Source organism: Vigna radiata, chromosome 5 (genome assembly GCF_000741045.1).
Source record: "Vigna radiata var. radiata cultivar VC1973A chromosome 5, Vradiata_ver6, whole genome shotgun sequence".
Lineage (NCBI taxonomy): Eukaryota > Viridiplantae > Streptophyta > Magnoliopsida > Fabales > Fabaceae > Vigna > Vigna radiata.
In genome coordinates this window covers 20,975,704-20,990,205 of record NC_028355.1, presented here as the reverse complement: position 1 = coordinate 20,990,205, position 14,502 = coordinate 20,975,704, and the positions used below count along the sequence as shown (strand labels likewise).

Below are 14,502 nucleotides of genomic sequence, written 5' to 3'. Positions count from 1 at the left end.
AAAATAAGATTGAATCAAACTTATTTAAGAAAATATATTCAAATTTAAGTCATGTAAATGCTCCATTAATGAGCCATGTAAATGCTCCATTAATGTAGAAAGAAAAAGAGAAAAATTGTTAAGGATAATGGGGAGGTGTAGGGTATTTTTGGAATAAAAGAAAATAATAAAGAGGTACAAAATATTTTTGAAATAAATTAAATTAATGGAAAGGTACAGGTCGCATTTGGGGAGGTGTAGAGACCAACACCTTTTTTTTTTTCCTGTTACCTGAATAAAGTAAGAAAAGCATGGATCAAACTGATTATGTAAGAACATACGTACCAGCAGCTATCATCTACACATCGATCTAATCTCTGCAACCATTTAATTCATAAATGACTCAGTCGGTGCAAACACGTCATTGAAATTTAAATTTCAACTTTTTTTTTGCTCAAATTTGAAATAAAATGGAGTGAAAAAATGTTTCGCATTGAAAATTCGATCCTCTGAGGATAAACAGGCATAGTCTGAAAATTAAAATAGGAATAAATTTCTTGGAAAAAGAATGTTTGAAATGAGTATACTTTTGGAAAAAAAAATCCCAAAAAGACAATGTGTTCATCTTTATGAGTAAGGAGGAAAGCCATTGAAATGATAGTCAACGCGAGGCCTGAGAAGGTTCACGAGTTCACGCAAGGTGTAAGTGAGAAATGGTCCAACATGATCGATTGAAAAGAATAAATTACTTGTGTCACAAATAGCATTTCCTTTATAAAGCAGAAGTTGCACGTAAATTTTGAAACAAAGTTCCATAACTCATTAATTGGGTGGGTGCTCTGTGCATATGCTGCATCAATCATTCATTTAATTAGGGAGGAGACAGCAATAATATACATACATATATATATATATATATATATATATATATATATATATATATATATATATATATATATATATATATATATATATATATATAGTAAGTAACTCATTCACCCTTTTTCTTTGCTACAATCTCCAAACCCAAACCAATTAACAATGATAAAGTGATAACTAGAAAAAGTAGTAGCAGCTTTTGGGTTAATTTGTATGATGAGAGTGACCATAAAGAGCACCTGAAGCCATCAAAGAATCAGAGGCAAATCATTTTAACACGCCTTTCATAATTTGGATTTCATAAATTAGTACTAATGAAATGTGAAGATTATTTTTATGCCATCCGTTTCAGGTTAGTTTAGACACGAGATTAAAAGTTATTATTACAAAGGTTGATCATTAATGAAATTAATTAGTTTCGTGTCAATAAAATCTGTCAAATGTTAGAAAATGTTAATGGAAAACAGGTGTGTGATACTTGAAGATTCTATTTTATACAAAAGAAACTTAAAAATCTACCAAAATCAGCTACGATGTATAAAAACGATTAAAAATGCAATTAAAGCAAATCCCGGGTTTGTAAAAGAAAAGGCTGAATAGTAGAAGGGCATCAAACACGACGAAAATGAATTGTCGGATGACAAAAGCGTCCAATTCTGAGTCCCGGTTTTAAGAAGCAAAAAGCAAAAGCAAACAAGAAAAAGCACAACTAATCCTTGTTCATGCTTATTATTTCTATGCAACAAGTACAACTGATTCCTTAATGAGCTTGTAAAAAAAATACGATATACGATAATAGGGAAAAGTTTGAATTTTTTTTTCCTGGTGTGGGAGGAAAAGTTCGGATATTTAGCTGGCATAATGCTGTCAAATAAGTACGAATGGAGTGGGGCCTCCAAACGCGCCACAGCTACCAACTTGATGCAGCCCATCAAATTCCCAGGTCAAACACCTTCGATTAGAACCACTGCTTTCAAATTTCATTCCAACGTTATCCACAACTTTAACTGTAAAAGCCCTATAAAAATTACCTTCACAAACAAATATTGTTCCAACAAGCATGGAATGAGTAAACGATAGAGCTCAAAGTTCTCTCAAATTGTAACTGCCAGTGCTGATGAACGGTTATGTTTATGATTAACTTGTAATAGTTGAGCTAAAACACTATGAAGAATCAAACAGAAGTTTTTTTATTATTATTATTATTGAAAACATTTGCAGATAACTTTAACTAAGATGTTTTAGTGTAAAAGTTACTGGACATATCCAGCTGGAGGGTCAATCAAACAAACTTCGACTGCACTGACATTTTTGTTTGTCATATTAAGCAACTATTTAAATTGATGAATAGAAAAGACATGAAAGTAAATAGGAAGTAACCATTGGTAATTGATTTATACGGAAAGAAAAAGAAAAAGTAGGGGTTATTAATGATAGTGGAAAAAAGCTGGTTTGGTCTCCAGAGTTGACACAAGACACAACAGAAGGGAATTCTATTGAGCCAAATTCTTGAAGAAGCTTGAATAGCGGAACCATATTGAAGAGGAACCTAGCCATTATAATGAGCCGAACGAAGGATCCACGTGGCGCTGTACTAACCTACCTGTTTTTCTAAGTACATGTTCGGGTTTTATTTCGGATTGCATTTATCGAACAGTGTTTCGGGCCGAAAAGGGCATTATCCCTTTGTAGCGGCACAGTTGTAATAAAAGTTGGAATCTTCAATTTAGGACAGAGCAGTGGGCAGCAGCGCTCACCAAACACAAAATGGGACAGACAGACTCTTCATCAAAGCAGTGTGGTGCACATCTAGTAATTTTTCCAGCTCAATGTTCAAAAGCGGTGAGAATAACAAACTATAGGCAAATTTTAAAGCGAGAGTAGAGGACCACCTTCAATTGCTACGAGCATCACATTCCAAGGGCCCCAGAAATCAAAACCCACTTCCTCTCTACCATCATCAAAGTTGACAAAAACCAAATTTAAATATTAAATTTGCATTTCCACATTGCAAGCGGTGGAGGAAGTAGCTGGAGACGTGAACTGGACGACTATGGCTGTGGATTTTTTTTTTTTTATGGAAAAAATAGAAAAGGTCCCAAATGATGTTTAAAGTTCGAAGTTTGAACCACAGATTTTCTTACAAAAGAATCCACATAAAATTACAAAAAAAAGAATCAAATAACAAAAGAAACAAGGCTAAACTTACACATTGAATTGGCCTCAACAGCAGCACCCATTTCCAAATTAAACCCTTTTCGGTCCATAATATAACACAATGATATCGTATTGGGTGTGGATTTGATTTACGAGCCCGGAGGGAGGAGCATGAGCAAGAAAAAGCAGCACTATGGGTCCTCTACACTCTCCGGTGCCCCCAAATACATTGCCTTCAGTAATTTCATAAGGCCTGGCTTCTTTCCCACCTTTTTGCTTTTCCGTCCATATAATTCTTGCATGTAAAAAAGTACACAGTCGTGTCAATTTTTTCGTTTTTTATCAGTCCACCTGTTCACCAATCAAGTCAAGACCAACCAAGAGGAATGATATTCCCTGGAATAACAAAAAGTAGAAATGGATCCCTTGTGCTGATAGGAGACTCCTTGCTGAGGCTGTTAGGAGTAGAAAGGCCAAAGCAAGTTCCTTCATATATATTCTGTTATGCTTTTTCTTCTTCTTAGAGGTCTTCTCCTCCTGCCTTTTAAGTTCCTCTTTTATTTCCTCAAGATCAGGTGCTGAGGACCCTCTTTGAAGCCTTGGTCCTTTCTCAATCAATGAAACCAAATCACCTTCAGAAGAACGACCAGATTTCTTAGTGACCACCCACTCGTATGCACTACCTAGCTGGAACAGGCCTGAGATCATGGCATTGAACTTGGTAACTGACATGGTGTTCTCAAATAGGAGATAAGGGACAATGAAGGGAAAGGACTTCGGAGCCGGAAGAATGTTGAGAAAGGACATGGCAGCAGGGATGTAACACACAACCCACGCAGGAAGCTCAGCCTCCGGCACGAACATTGTCATAGGTAGAATTATACAAAACAAGGTGAACGAATAGAATGGTAAGATCAGCTTTCTAAGAAGGAAGAAGAGAAATATCATGTTGAATTTCTTCCACACACTTATCTGCAAAAACATAATCGCAACAACACTACATAAGAACCACAACAACAGAAAGATTTGCCAAAGTATTACAACACGCATACATATGCATACCTTGGACTGAATAATATCAGGCAAACAAAGGCGGAACAACTGCATTGGCCCAGAATGCCATCTGTGCTGCTGTTTCCTGTAAGCTTCGTAAGATTCCGGTATCTCACATTGGCACTGAAAACGTTAACAAGAAGCAACATGAAATGATTTTGAGAATGAATTATTAGCAAAGACAAACTATTGAATCAACAATACTTAAAATGATACAGTGTGAATGGCAACTGACAAACCTCAACATCATTGAGGAAAATGAATTTCCAGCCATAAAGATGAGCTCGAACGGCAATGTCCATGTCCTCAACAGTAGTTCTCTCCAACCAACCACCAGATTCCTCCAAAGCCTTTATCCTCCAAACTCCAGCAGTTCCATTGAACCCAAAGAAGTTAAGGAAAACCCCATTCACTTGCTGCTCTACCTCAAAATGAAAAGACAGGTTAATGTACTGCAACCTCGTTAGGAGGTTCTCATCCTTGTTCACAAAGGACCATCTTGCTTGAACAAGCCCCAATTCATCATTATCCTGCACCACCCATACCAATCATGTCAAACAAATACATTTACCGTTTCATTGCCCTTCGAGCAACAGGACAATCTCATTGAAAGCAAATATCAGTTTTATATCTATATGCTATAACTCAACACTACAAAATAACAAACGACAATGAACAAATAACTAATTACCGACCTTAAAGTGAATAACCGTTTTTTTTAGAAAATCTGGAGTAGGCTGAAAATCTGCATCAAAAATTGCAACAAACTCATAATCTTTAACGTAGCTACAATTCATAGCGGATTTCAAATTCCCGGCCTTGTACCCATCTCTAATCACGCGATGCCGGTACAAAATGTTGGCACCCTCTTGTTGCCACTTATGAACCTCCTGCTTTATTAGCAACTGCGTCGTTGGGTCATCGGAATCATCCAAAACCTGAATCAACAACTTCCCCTTCGGCCAATCCAAATTACACACCGCACCAATCGATTGCTGATAAACCTAAACAAGTGCACACAGACAAGGGAAAAAAAAAACATAAACTAGATTGAAATAACGAATCTTAAATTAAACTTGCTGACAAGAAAATACAACGATAATTTTTCCCACAATTTCCCATTCAAACTTTATATTACCTCTTTCTCATTGCACATGGGGATCTGCACAAGAACCATTGGGAAAAAAGAAAAACCCTTGCTTTCTCCAGATTCAAGATCTACAATTGCATCCCCACTTTTAGGAACAGGCTTGATCTTCTTAAACCGGATCCAGAAACACCCCAAACACAGAGCAAGTCTATCCACACTCTGAATAAGGAAAAGCACGATGCACGCATTGGTTAGAAACTGCAGGGGAGGAGCGAGATACTCCACGCGAACAAAAACCCATCTCGCGTAGAACCAAACGAAGAAATCCTTGAGTCCAAAAGCGGGTACCCACAGAAAGTGCTCCAACTGAATCCTCGCCGCAACGAAATGCCACCCTTTGAAGTACGCAGCAACCTCGAAAAACAAGAGAAAAACGGAAAGCCACAGAAAAACCTTGATGCAGAAATAGAAACGCGTCTTCACGGTGGGGTTCTCCAGCTCTCTCCCGCCATCGGTGTCGGCATCGGTTTTTCCGGCGGCGACGCGGCGCTTCACGGCGGCGACGAGCCCCCACAATGCCGGCGCCAGGGAGGTCAGGCAACCGGCGGCGCGGTGTGCTTTGAGGAGAAGAACCCAGGTGAGTTGTTTCGCATTTTTGCCTCTTCCTTTTCCTTTGTCTCGTGAAACACCCGTAGGAGAAGTTGGTGTCATTAAGTCATCTTCTTCGGGACCTTCCAGTTCCACCATCGACCAATTTGGGTTCTCCATCTTCACCACCACAGGAGTTCCCCTGTGGGTGTCCTTCACCCCCCAATTGAACAACGGTGGTGCCATTTTCTTCTCTGATCTCACCAACCGATAACCAAAATTTATGTTAAATATAACAATGCCCCTTTCTCTATTTTTTTTTTTCTAATAATGATAAATCTAAAGGAGGAGAAAAAGAGTAGCAATGGTACACTCCTGAGAGTTTGATCTCATTGTCAAGAACCGAAATGAGTCTGAGAAATAATAACGGTGACAGACGCGTGGAAGAAGAAAGCAGAGCGAGGCTAAGCTATTGTGAAATTCGGAGAAAGCTTATAGGGTGAATGTTTTAGAAAGAGAAAAAACTGTGATTTGTTTAGAAGAGTAGTACAGAACAGACCCTCTCAACAACAATCAAAACAAACGGTGTCTTAAAAAGAAAAATTACGAGGGAGGAGGCGAGATTTTGGAAAATGAAAATTTGAAAATGGAAAGTGGGATTAGAAAGGGTAACAGCTCAACACGTTTATCTTTTGATTCCGAGAATATTTCTTTTTTCAATGAAAAAGAAATACCCATTCAACAAAAATATTACCCAGAAAACACCTTCACCCCTCAAAGTCTTCAAGCACAGTAAAAAAAACCCTCACATTTTGTTCTCCCAGCTATCCATTTAAATATAGCAAGAGAGCAATCATCCTGCATTTTAATCTCTTACAGGTGATGTTTAGGGAGACAATTTTTCCAACACTTGCTTATTTTACCTCATTAAACCACCCACTCCTTTTAATTTTCAATAAACATTCACAACAACCACACAACTAAAACCTTCCCATGTAATCTCTTCAGAAAATGCAATTTTAGAAAGAAAATATATTACAGAGGTAGGTAAAGATTTAAAGTTACAGAGTTATCCTTTGCATGACCAAATTGAAAGCTTCATCTCTCCCCCTTTCTCTTACTACTACCTGGCGCGTGAGGATTTTCTGAAGTGGTGATTAATCATTTAATTTTGTCTTTTACGGGTAAATTTTTTTAAACTGAAATATTATTATTATTATTATTATTTTAAGTCGAGAGATGTCGATAAGCTGAATTATTAACAGCCAAGCGCAAACCAACAGTGTAAAAAATCCAAAAGGTGTCTTTGGTTTTATTTTCTTACAATTAATAATTAATTACGGTGGTTTAATGTAATGTTTTTTCTTTCAAAGTATGCTGATTTTTATATTCCAGTGATGATTTCAGGTTTTCAGAAAATAATTTTTAGGTTTTGGTTGGTGGTAGAGAAATCATAGCCGTCCCGTTCATTTGTGAGCTGACCAGGTCCTGATTTCTCTCTGGAACACGAATCCCAAACACCAAAATGAGACATTTGTGATTATGAGTTGGGGGCAGTGTTGCACACGCCCTCGCCAAGACGCGTGGCCACTGATACACATTTCCTATGTTTGTTGCATAAATTTAAAAGCTAAATCCGCTGGCTCTTTGGTCATGCCACCAGCTTTCATGCGTTTTGATGGGATAGATTTAAGACACAAAATTAATAATAAAATATCTGTTGAAAAATATTACTCATCCCATATTATGATAAATGACATTATAATTTTTCAATAAAATAACACTTTTTACAAATTTTATATAAACTAAAGTTCAGTAAAATTTCTAAAATGTAAAAAATCAATCTTTGATAAAAAAAAATTAGTTGTTATGAATAAAATAAAAGAAATAAGTTTCACTCTATTAAAAACTAAGAAATGTAAATAATATATATTACAAGACAATGAAGAAAATACTTCTTTATTTAAAAATAATAGGAAGTGCGAGTGTTTTTCATTAAGGCTTTGTTCGTTTGTAATGATTTGAGGGACATGATTTGGGGGAGATGATTTGAATGGATTTGAGTAGATTTGAGGGTAATTTGTTTGTTGTTTTTTTGAGTAGATTTGTGGGTAATTGAGAGTGGATTTGGAAGTAAAGTTTGTGAGAATTAGTGTAAGATTTGATTGATATGACAAATTTTAAAAATTTGTTTAATTGGTAAAAATTGAAGATTACCAAAATACCTCTAGTTATTAAAGTAATATAAAATGATAATTGTTAAAATGTTATATTTAATTGTAAAAATGTTTGTAAAGAATAAAAAATTAAAAAAATATATTAAAATTAATTTTTAAAATGTAAAAAAANNNTAATTTAATAAATTAAAATAATTATTTTCAATAATTAAAATAATTATTTTTATAAGACAGTGTATTAAAGTTAAATTTTAATTTTGAACATTGTATTTTTTACATCATATTTTAATTCTTATAATAATTAAAATACTAATAATGTAATAATATTACTACACTATTTACAGTAAGTGCATTACATAATTTGCTGTCAAATTAATAAAATAGCAGGTCCATGTGTTGATGAGGAAACAGCTACACGCCTCTACAACATGCAATTGAAATTTTCCATTCTCTGAAAACTCTTATTGCACCAATCAATAGGGATTTGAATCTCAAAAGTCTATCTTCAATTTCACGGCTTTCAGTAATGCAGCGGCGAAAGTGAAGTGAAGGAGATGGATTTGGGGGTAGAAGAGGAGAAAGTGTGGTTTTGGGAGCAAGAGGTTGAAGAAGGGTAAATCAGAAATTACACCCTAAATCCCTGCAAATCTCTTCATTCTCGCGGGTGATGAAAAAGTGATACATCCCGCAAATCGCAGCAAATCGTTCCTTGCATTTCTTCTGAAGCGAACACAACAATCATCGCATTTCTTCACTCACAAATACACGTGAACAGTGAAATCAGCGAAAACGAACACAGCATAAAAGATGGAGATAAATATTTATTTTAAAAACTAAAAAAGTTCAGCATTATTTTGTATAACTTCGAGAAAATAATTATAATTTATAATATCTTAGAGAAAACATGATTTTATTATTTTATTTTATTGAGTTAAAATTTGATTATTATAATTTTATTATTTTACATATTAAGGCTTATACTAATATCAAATTTAATATATTATTTTTATATTATTAGTAAAAGAATTGAGATATTACTTAAAAATTTGAAATTATTTAAAAATTTTAAATTTAAGACAACAAAATTGGAAATTATAAAAGAAACAAATGAAACTAAAAGAATAATTATTTTACGAATAATTATAGACTAAATGCTTAAAATCCTTATTATGATTGGACTTAGTTTAGAAAAGTATCAAGTTTATAGTAAATGTCATACGTTCGTCTTCATGTTAATACAAATATATTAAATATTTTTTTTTCTATATTTGACAAATTTATAATGTATTTATTTTCAAGGTTTAAGATTTTTATCAGTAAAATATTTTTTTTATTTTAATAAAATATTTATAATTTTTTACTTTGTAACAAAATATCAAAAAGACAAGATAAAATTATGTATGCATAATAATTAAAAATTAAAAATGAATTACAAAAATTTTAAAAATAATTTTTTTCATCTTAAACATTAAAATAATGTTAAATAAAAATAAAAATAATGAAAATGGTCTTTTTTTATATATATCTCATGTTCCTAGTTATTATTGTATAATTATTTTATTAAATCTCAAATATTGAATTAACATGTAACTGACTTTTTAAACACATTCAGTTACAATTAAATATTATATTATTCTGTTAAATATTCTTCAATCTTATAAATAACGGATTTAAGGTATATAAATTTATAATAAATTGGATTCATTTATTATTTACTCATAAATTTTAAATTATTTGTAAATTTATTTATTTAAAATTTTAATATTATAAATAAATAAGTAAAATTAATAATTAATATTATATAGTAATTTGTTTTGTATTTTTATATTTTTAATTATATTTGAAATTTAACTTTTTGGATTGTATTGATTTTTTTTATTTATTGTATTTGAATTGAATTTTATTTATTTTTAAATTAAAAAATGTTATTTTTTTAAGTGAAAATTTTGAAAATTGTAATTAAATAAGTAAGTTAATTAATCTCTTAGATTCCTTGATATGTGAATCAGGTTGATGAGTAAGGCTGAAATAGATGACACCTTTCAAAAAGCAATAAAAACAATCTTTTAAAATAAAATTCTCTTTCCATTTATTTAAAAAATTGAAACTCTTTTTTGATCTAGTTTGTTTATTTATTTCTCAAATCAAAATCCCAATTTTTTTTTCTACCCATTTTATTTTCAATTTTAGTTTTTCAGACAAGTACACAACGATTTTATTTAAATTATAACTCTTTCAAAACTTATTTTTAATTCATTTTAAATATTTCTTAACCAATTATTTTTAAATTGAGTATCTCTTCACAGTATATTTTTAACAATAAAATCTTTGATTTTATTTTTTAAATTCAAGATCTCTTAAAAATAAATTTTACAATCAAAAGCTTATTTTTGAGATCTTGTTTCTCTTCTACGGTTTCTCGATGCTGAAAATCTTCTTTTTAACATTTTTATGTAAATTGATGTAAATGGTTCATTGAATATTATAATTTTTTTAATTTAATGAAAATCGTGAATGAAGTAAGTTTTCAATCTCTCTTGTTTGAAAGTTCAAAATGGGTTACTTTTACCGCAACAAAAAAAACTACTTTGGTACTCACTGGTTTTTCAACTTTTACATGCTATTTTTGTGTATCAACGCTGTTTGGATAATGATTGAGAAATATTGTCCATACTTCCAATCCAATCGCAATGCTGTTCTACTGGAATGAATTTCAAAAACGTGAAACAATTATAATTAATAGATTAATTATAGGTGACAAATGTAATTGGTAAAATTAATTAAGAGATTAAATTAAGAATGATAAATAAATCATAGGCCGTAATTAAAAATTAATACACTATACTCATCTTGTGAGGCCTTGCTCGCTATTTTGTTTGGAATTTTATCATAAATAACATATATAATAATTCCATGAGTATTTGAAGAAAGAGACAGATACTTTTTAGTAGATTATTCACTATAAGCGAATGTATTAAATTTTATAAATTGAATGTGATTATTAAAAAGAAAAATATTTATAAATGAAGATGATTAAAATTTATCACAAGAGATAGTGAACTAAGTAGAAAGAAAACATAAATTTAATGATAAATAAAAGAAATGAATATAAAAGAGAATGAAAAAAATATACTAAATTATTGAAAAATAATGATTAAAAATGTTGTAGTATATAATGACCTTTAGATGGAGTTTAATGAGTTGATAAGATCTTGTTATTTTAATATTAAGAATTAAAGGTATAAATGGTATAAATGGAAAGTTTATAAAGAGCCTTATTATTTAAATCATCTATTTTTTTAAATTTCGTTTTTTACGTTTTTTATATCTTATTTGTTAGTTTATTTTCGTTGAGTTATCTGTTTGACGATCATGAAATACTTAAGTAATTACGATGACAAGACCTCCATTTCCAATTGATCAACTCTTTCAAAAGAGTAAGTAAATTTATATTATTTTTCCTTCGTTTGACCGTTTTTGAGACGCATGCAATTTTAATTCTTTCGCATGTCTCATTCAACATTTCTTTTCAGTTTCTTGTCGATCAGTGATTCTTTTAGCGTACACTAATCATAATTCAGTGTTTTGTAGGAATCAATAGAATTGTTTGACCTGTATAAGGATTGTTTTATCCTCTAAAAGTTGTATGAGCTCCTAAAAGGTAAGGGAAGCTAACAAATACCTTTTAAGTTATTTTTAGAGATCATATAGCTTGTGTTCTTGTTTGAAATGTAGTGAAATTCATGTTTAATTAATGAATTATTGATGATGTGCGCTGGTTTTGTTGTTGGATGAACTGTGAATGAAAATTTGGTTATTGATATGATAATATATTAGCTTATTTGCGTTATTTCTTAATGAATTTTGGGTGATAAGTGTTGTCTGGTGGATTAATTGGCTGGTGAATTGTACCTTGATATAATAAAACACTTGAGTTGCAGATTTATGGGATTTTTTAGTTGAGTTTTGATGAACTTTGATTTACGGGTAGTTTTTTTAATAGTTATTAGTGGATTGAATTTTTGGTTTTGGAATGGTGAGACTTGTAAATTTGATGTTTTGTGTTTGCTTTGAGGTCATTTCGTACTTAGTTGACTACTTGGTACCCTGGGAATCTGGTTGAAAGCATGAGAAAACTGATAAATGAGTTTGGAGTTGTAAGTTTACCAGTTGAATCTTGTTTCTGTTGGGTCTATCAATGAGGAGGTTCACCGGGGAGATACAAACACCAATGAGATATGAGCCCGACTACATAAGGAATTGACACCACTCTCTACCCAAAACCTTAAGGCAATGAGTCAACGAGTCTTTCACCTTTATATAGTGCTCTACTTTCTCATTTATATCCAATGTGAGACTTAGACTCACACTTGGATTCCCAACAATCTCCCCCTCAAGGGCGAGTCCCTTCCACATTGGTACACTCCCCTTCCAACGGAAGCATTCCCATCCAACCACAATCACGAGTAGCCCTTCGTACCGCTGCCGTTCATCTTAACGGGACACGCTTACCTGGAACTCTTTGCCAGGAAGACTTTCGATATAGGGACCATTGTACTCGTCTGAGTCGGTCACCAAGACAAACCATCGGCTCTGATACCACTATTGGGTCTATCAAGGAGGAGGTTCACCGGGGAGATACAAACACCAATGAGATATGAGTCCGACTATATAAGGAATTGACACCACTCTCTGCCCAAAACCTTAAGGCAATGGGTTAATGGGTCTTTCACGTTTATATAGTGCTCTACTTTCTCATTTCTATCCAATGTGGGACTTGGACTCACACTTGGATTCCCAACAATTTCCTGACCAAATAATTAAATTGGTGTCCAATTTAAGTTATAAACTTGTTTTTGAATCAACTCTAGTGTTTATGATGTCATTTTAGTCATTTGGACGGTCTTAGGTGCAACCAATTCAGGAAAATCCTGTTGTTGTAAAAAATTGACAAGAATAATCAATTATCTAACTTGATAATAGATTATTTCAATTAGAATTTCATCATTTCTTCAAAGTTCTCTGGAATAATAAGTTATCTTACATGATAATCAATTATTTCAATCAAAATGTCTTATTTTTTTTGCATAAAATTTATTTGGAACAATCGATTATTAAGTGCAATAATCGATTACCCTAAAAAAAAATGGCGAGAGAGGTGTTGGGTGGGTGTCCTATGTGTTGTATTGGTTTTTACTTTTTTTTTTCTTTTAGTTTTTGGTGAGTTTGAGTTGCCTTAATGCTTTGATACTCATTGTGAAGTCTGAATTGATTTATTATATGGATTGTAAACACGGTTATGTATGGTGTGAAGAGAATTCCAATGAGAAGTTCTTATTAGTTGTTTTAAGTAGTGTATATATTGATATAAGGTTTCAATTTTGGAGGTTATCTTAATGCTCCAATAACTATCTTAATTAGAGAATGATGAGTTATATTGCGAGGAGCAACAAGAGGTCTTAGTCTATAGTTTCATGTTCTTTTGACCATAGGTGATAGACAAATTAAACTTGTGTGATAGTTTAAGTGGATAAACTTTTTCATCACTAGAGGTACATGACCCGTCATAATCCCATATTAATACATGTATCTAAATGTTCAGGTCTAATTCTTATTTATATGTTTAAGTTTTACTTAATGTGAGATTAAATTGTGATATTATGACTCTTTTGGCAAGTATGGTTAATTTTTGATAAGTTAGCTTATTATTTTGTTTTATGTGTATGTTACTTGTCTATTTTTTGAAATTATCACTTTTTATTAGTGTGAATAGAGAATAAATTTTTTGTGGAGCATGTTGGATAATGAAAATCCTGACTTATAAATAATCTAGTTATTTTTAAAAAACTTGTAGTTTGTATTCTTAATTTAATGCTTCTGATGTATAAGTTTTAAGTTATAGTTATATTATGATAATTGTAATGATAATTTATAAGTCTCTTCATATTAATGTTTTTATTTATTAAATGTGTAATGCTTCAATGACAATTATTTAAAACTATTAACAATAAATGTTGCACAGTAACTTTTAATATATATAAATATAATAATAAGGATTAGTATTAAATGAAGAAAGTAACAGTGTTCATAATTAAAATTAATTAATTCAGTTTTTGTTATCTTTAAAACACTCTTAAATTTAGACAATACTTAAAAATAATATATATATATATATATATATATATATATATATATATATATATATATATATATATTATTTTATGAAATCAATAACTTCAAGTCAATTTAACTAGTTTTATAAATTGAGTAATTTTGTTTATATTAGTCCACAGACAAAGCATTTTTTTTTGCATAAACAATAAACTAGATTATTAAATATATACCAGTCATTACTAATTTTTCTTTAGAAAAAATTTAAAAGTATGATTGAGTCTCATAAAATTTACAATTTAATGTAAAAATTGTCTTAAAATTACTTTTTTATTATAGCTTATAGAGAAAATGAATTGGTTAGATTAAATGCACCACCCTTCACATATATTCAGTGAACTGATAATTTATCCTCATTTTTTATATACTATATTGAAAATTGAAAATTCAAAAGGAAGAAAAAAACAA

At 31.5% G+C, this 14,502-nt stretch overlaps 1 protein-coding gene across 1 annotated transcript; it reads right to left on the bottom strand.

The window, feature by feature from the left end:
* Positions 1-2,945: 2,945 nt before the first annotated feature.
* On the bottom strand, positions 2,946-6,539 carry LOC106762266 (probable xyloglucan glycosyltransferase 12). Its single transcript, XM_014646066.2, has 5 exons — positions 5,207-6,539; positions 4,764-5,072; positions 4,308-4,598; positions 4,078-4,191; positions 2,946-3,987 (listed from the first exon to the last, which is right to left on the bottom strand). Exons 1-5 carry the CDS (start codon positions 5,990-5,992, stop codon positions 3,358-3,360), a joined length of 2,130 nt encoding a protein of 709 aa, XP_014501552.1. The 5' UTR covers positions 5,993-6,539; the 3' UTR covers positions 2,946-3,357.
* Between the last annotated feature and the right edge of the window lie 7,963 nt (positions 6,540-14,502).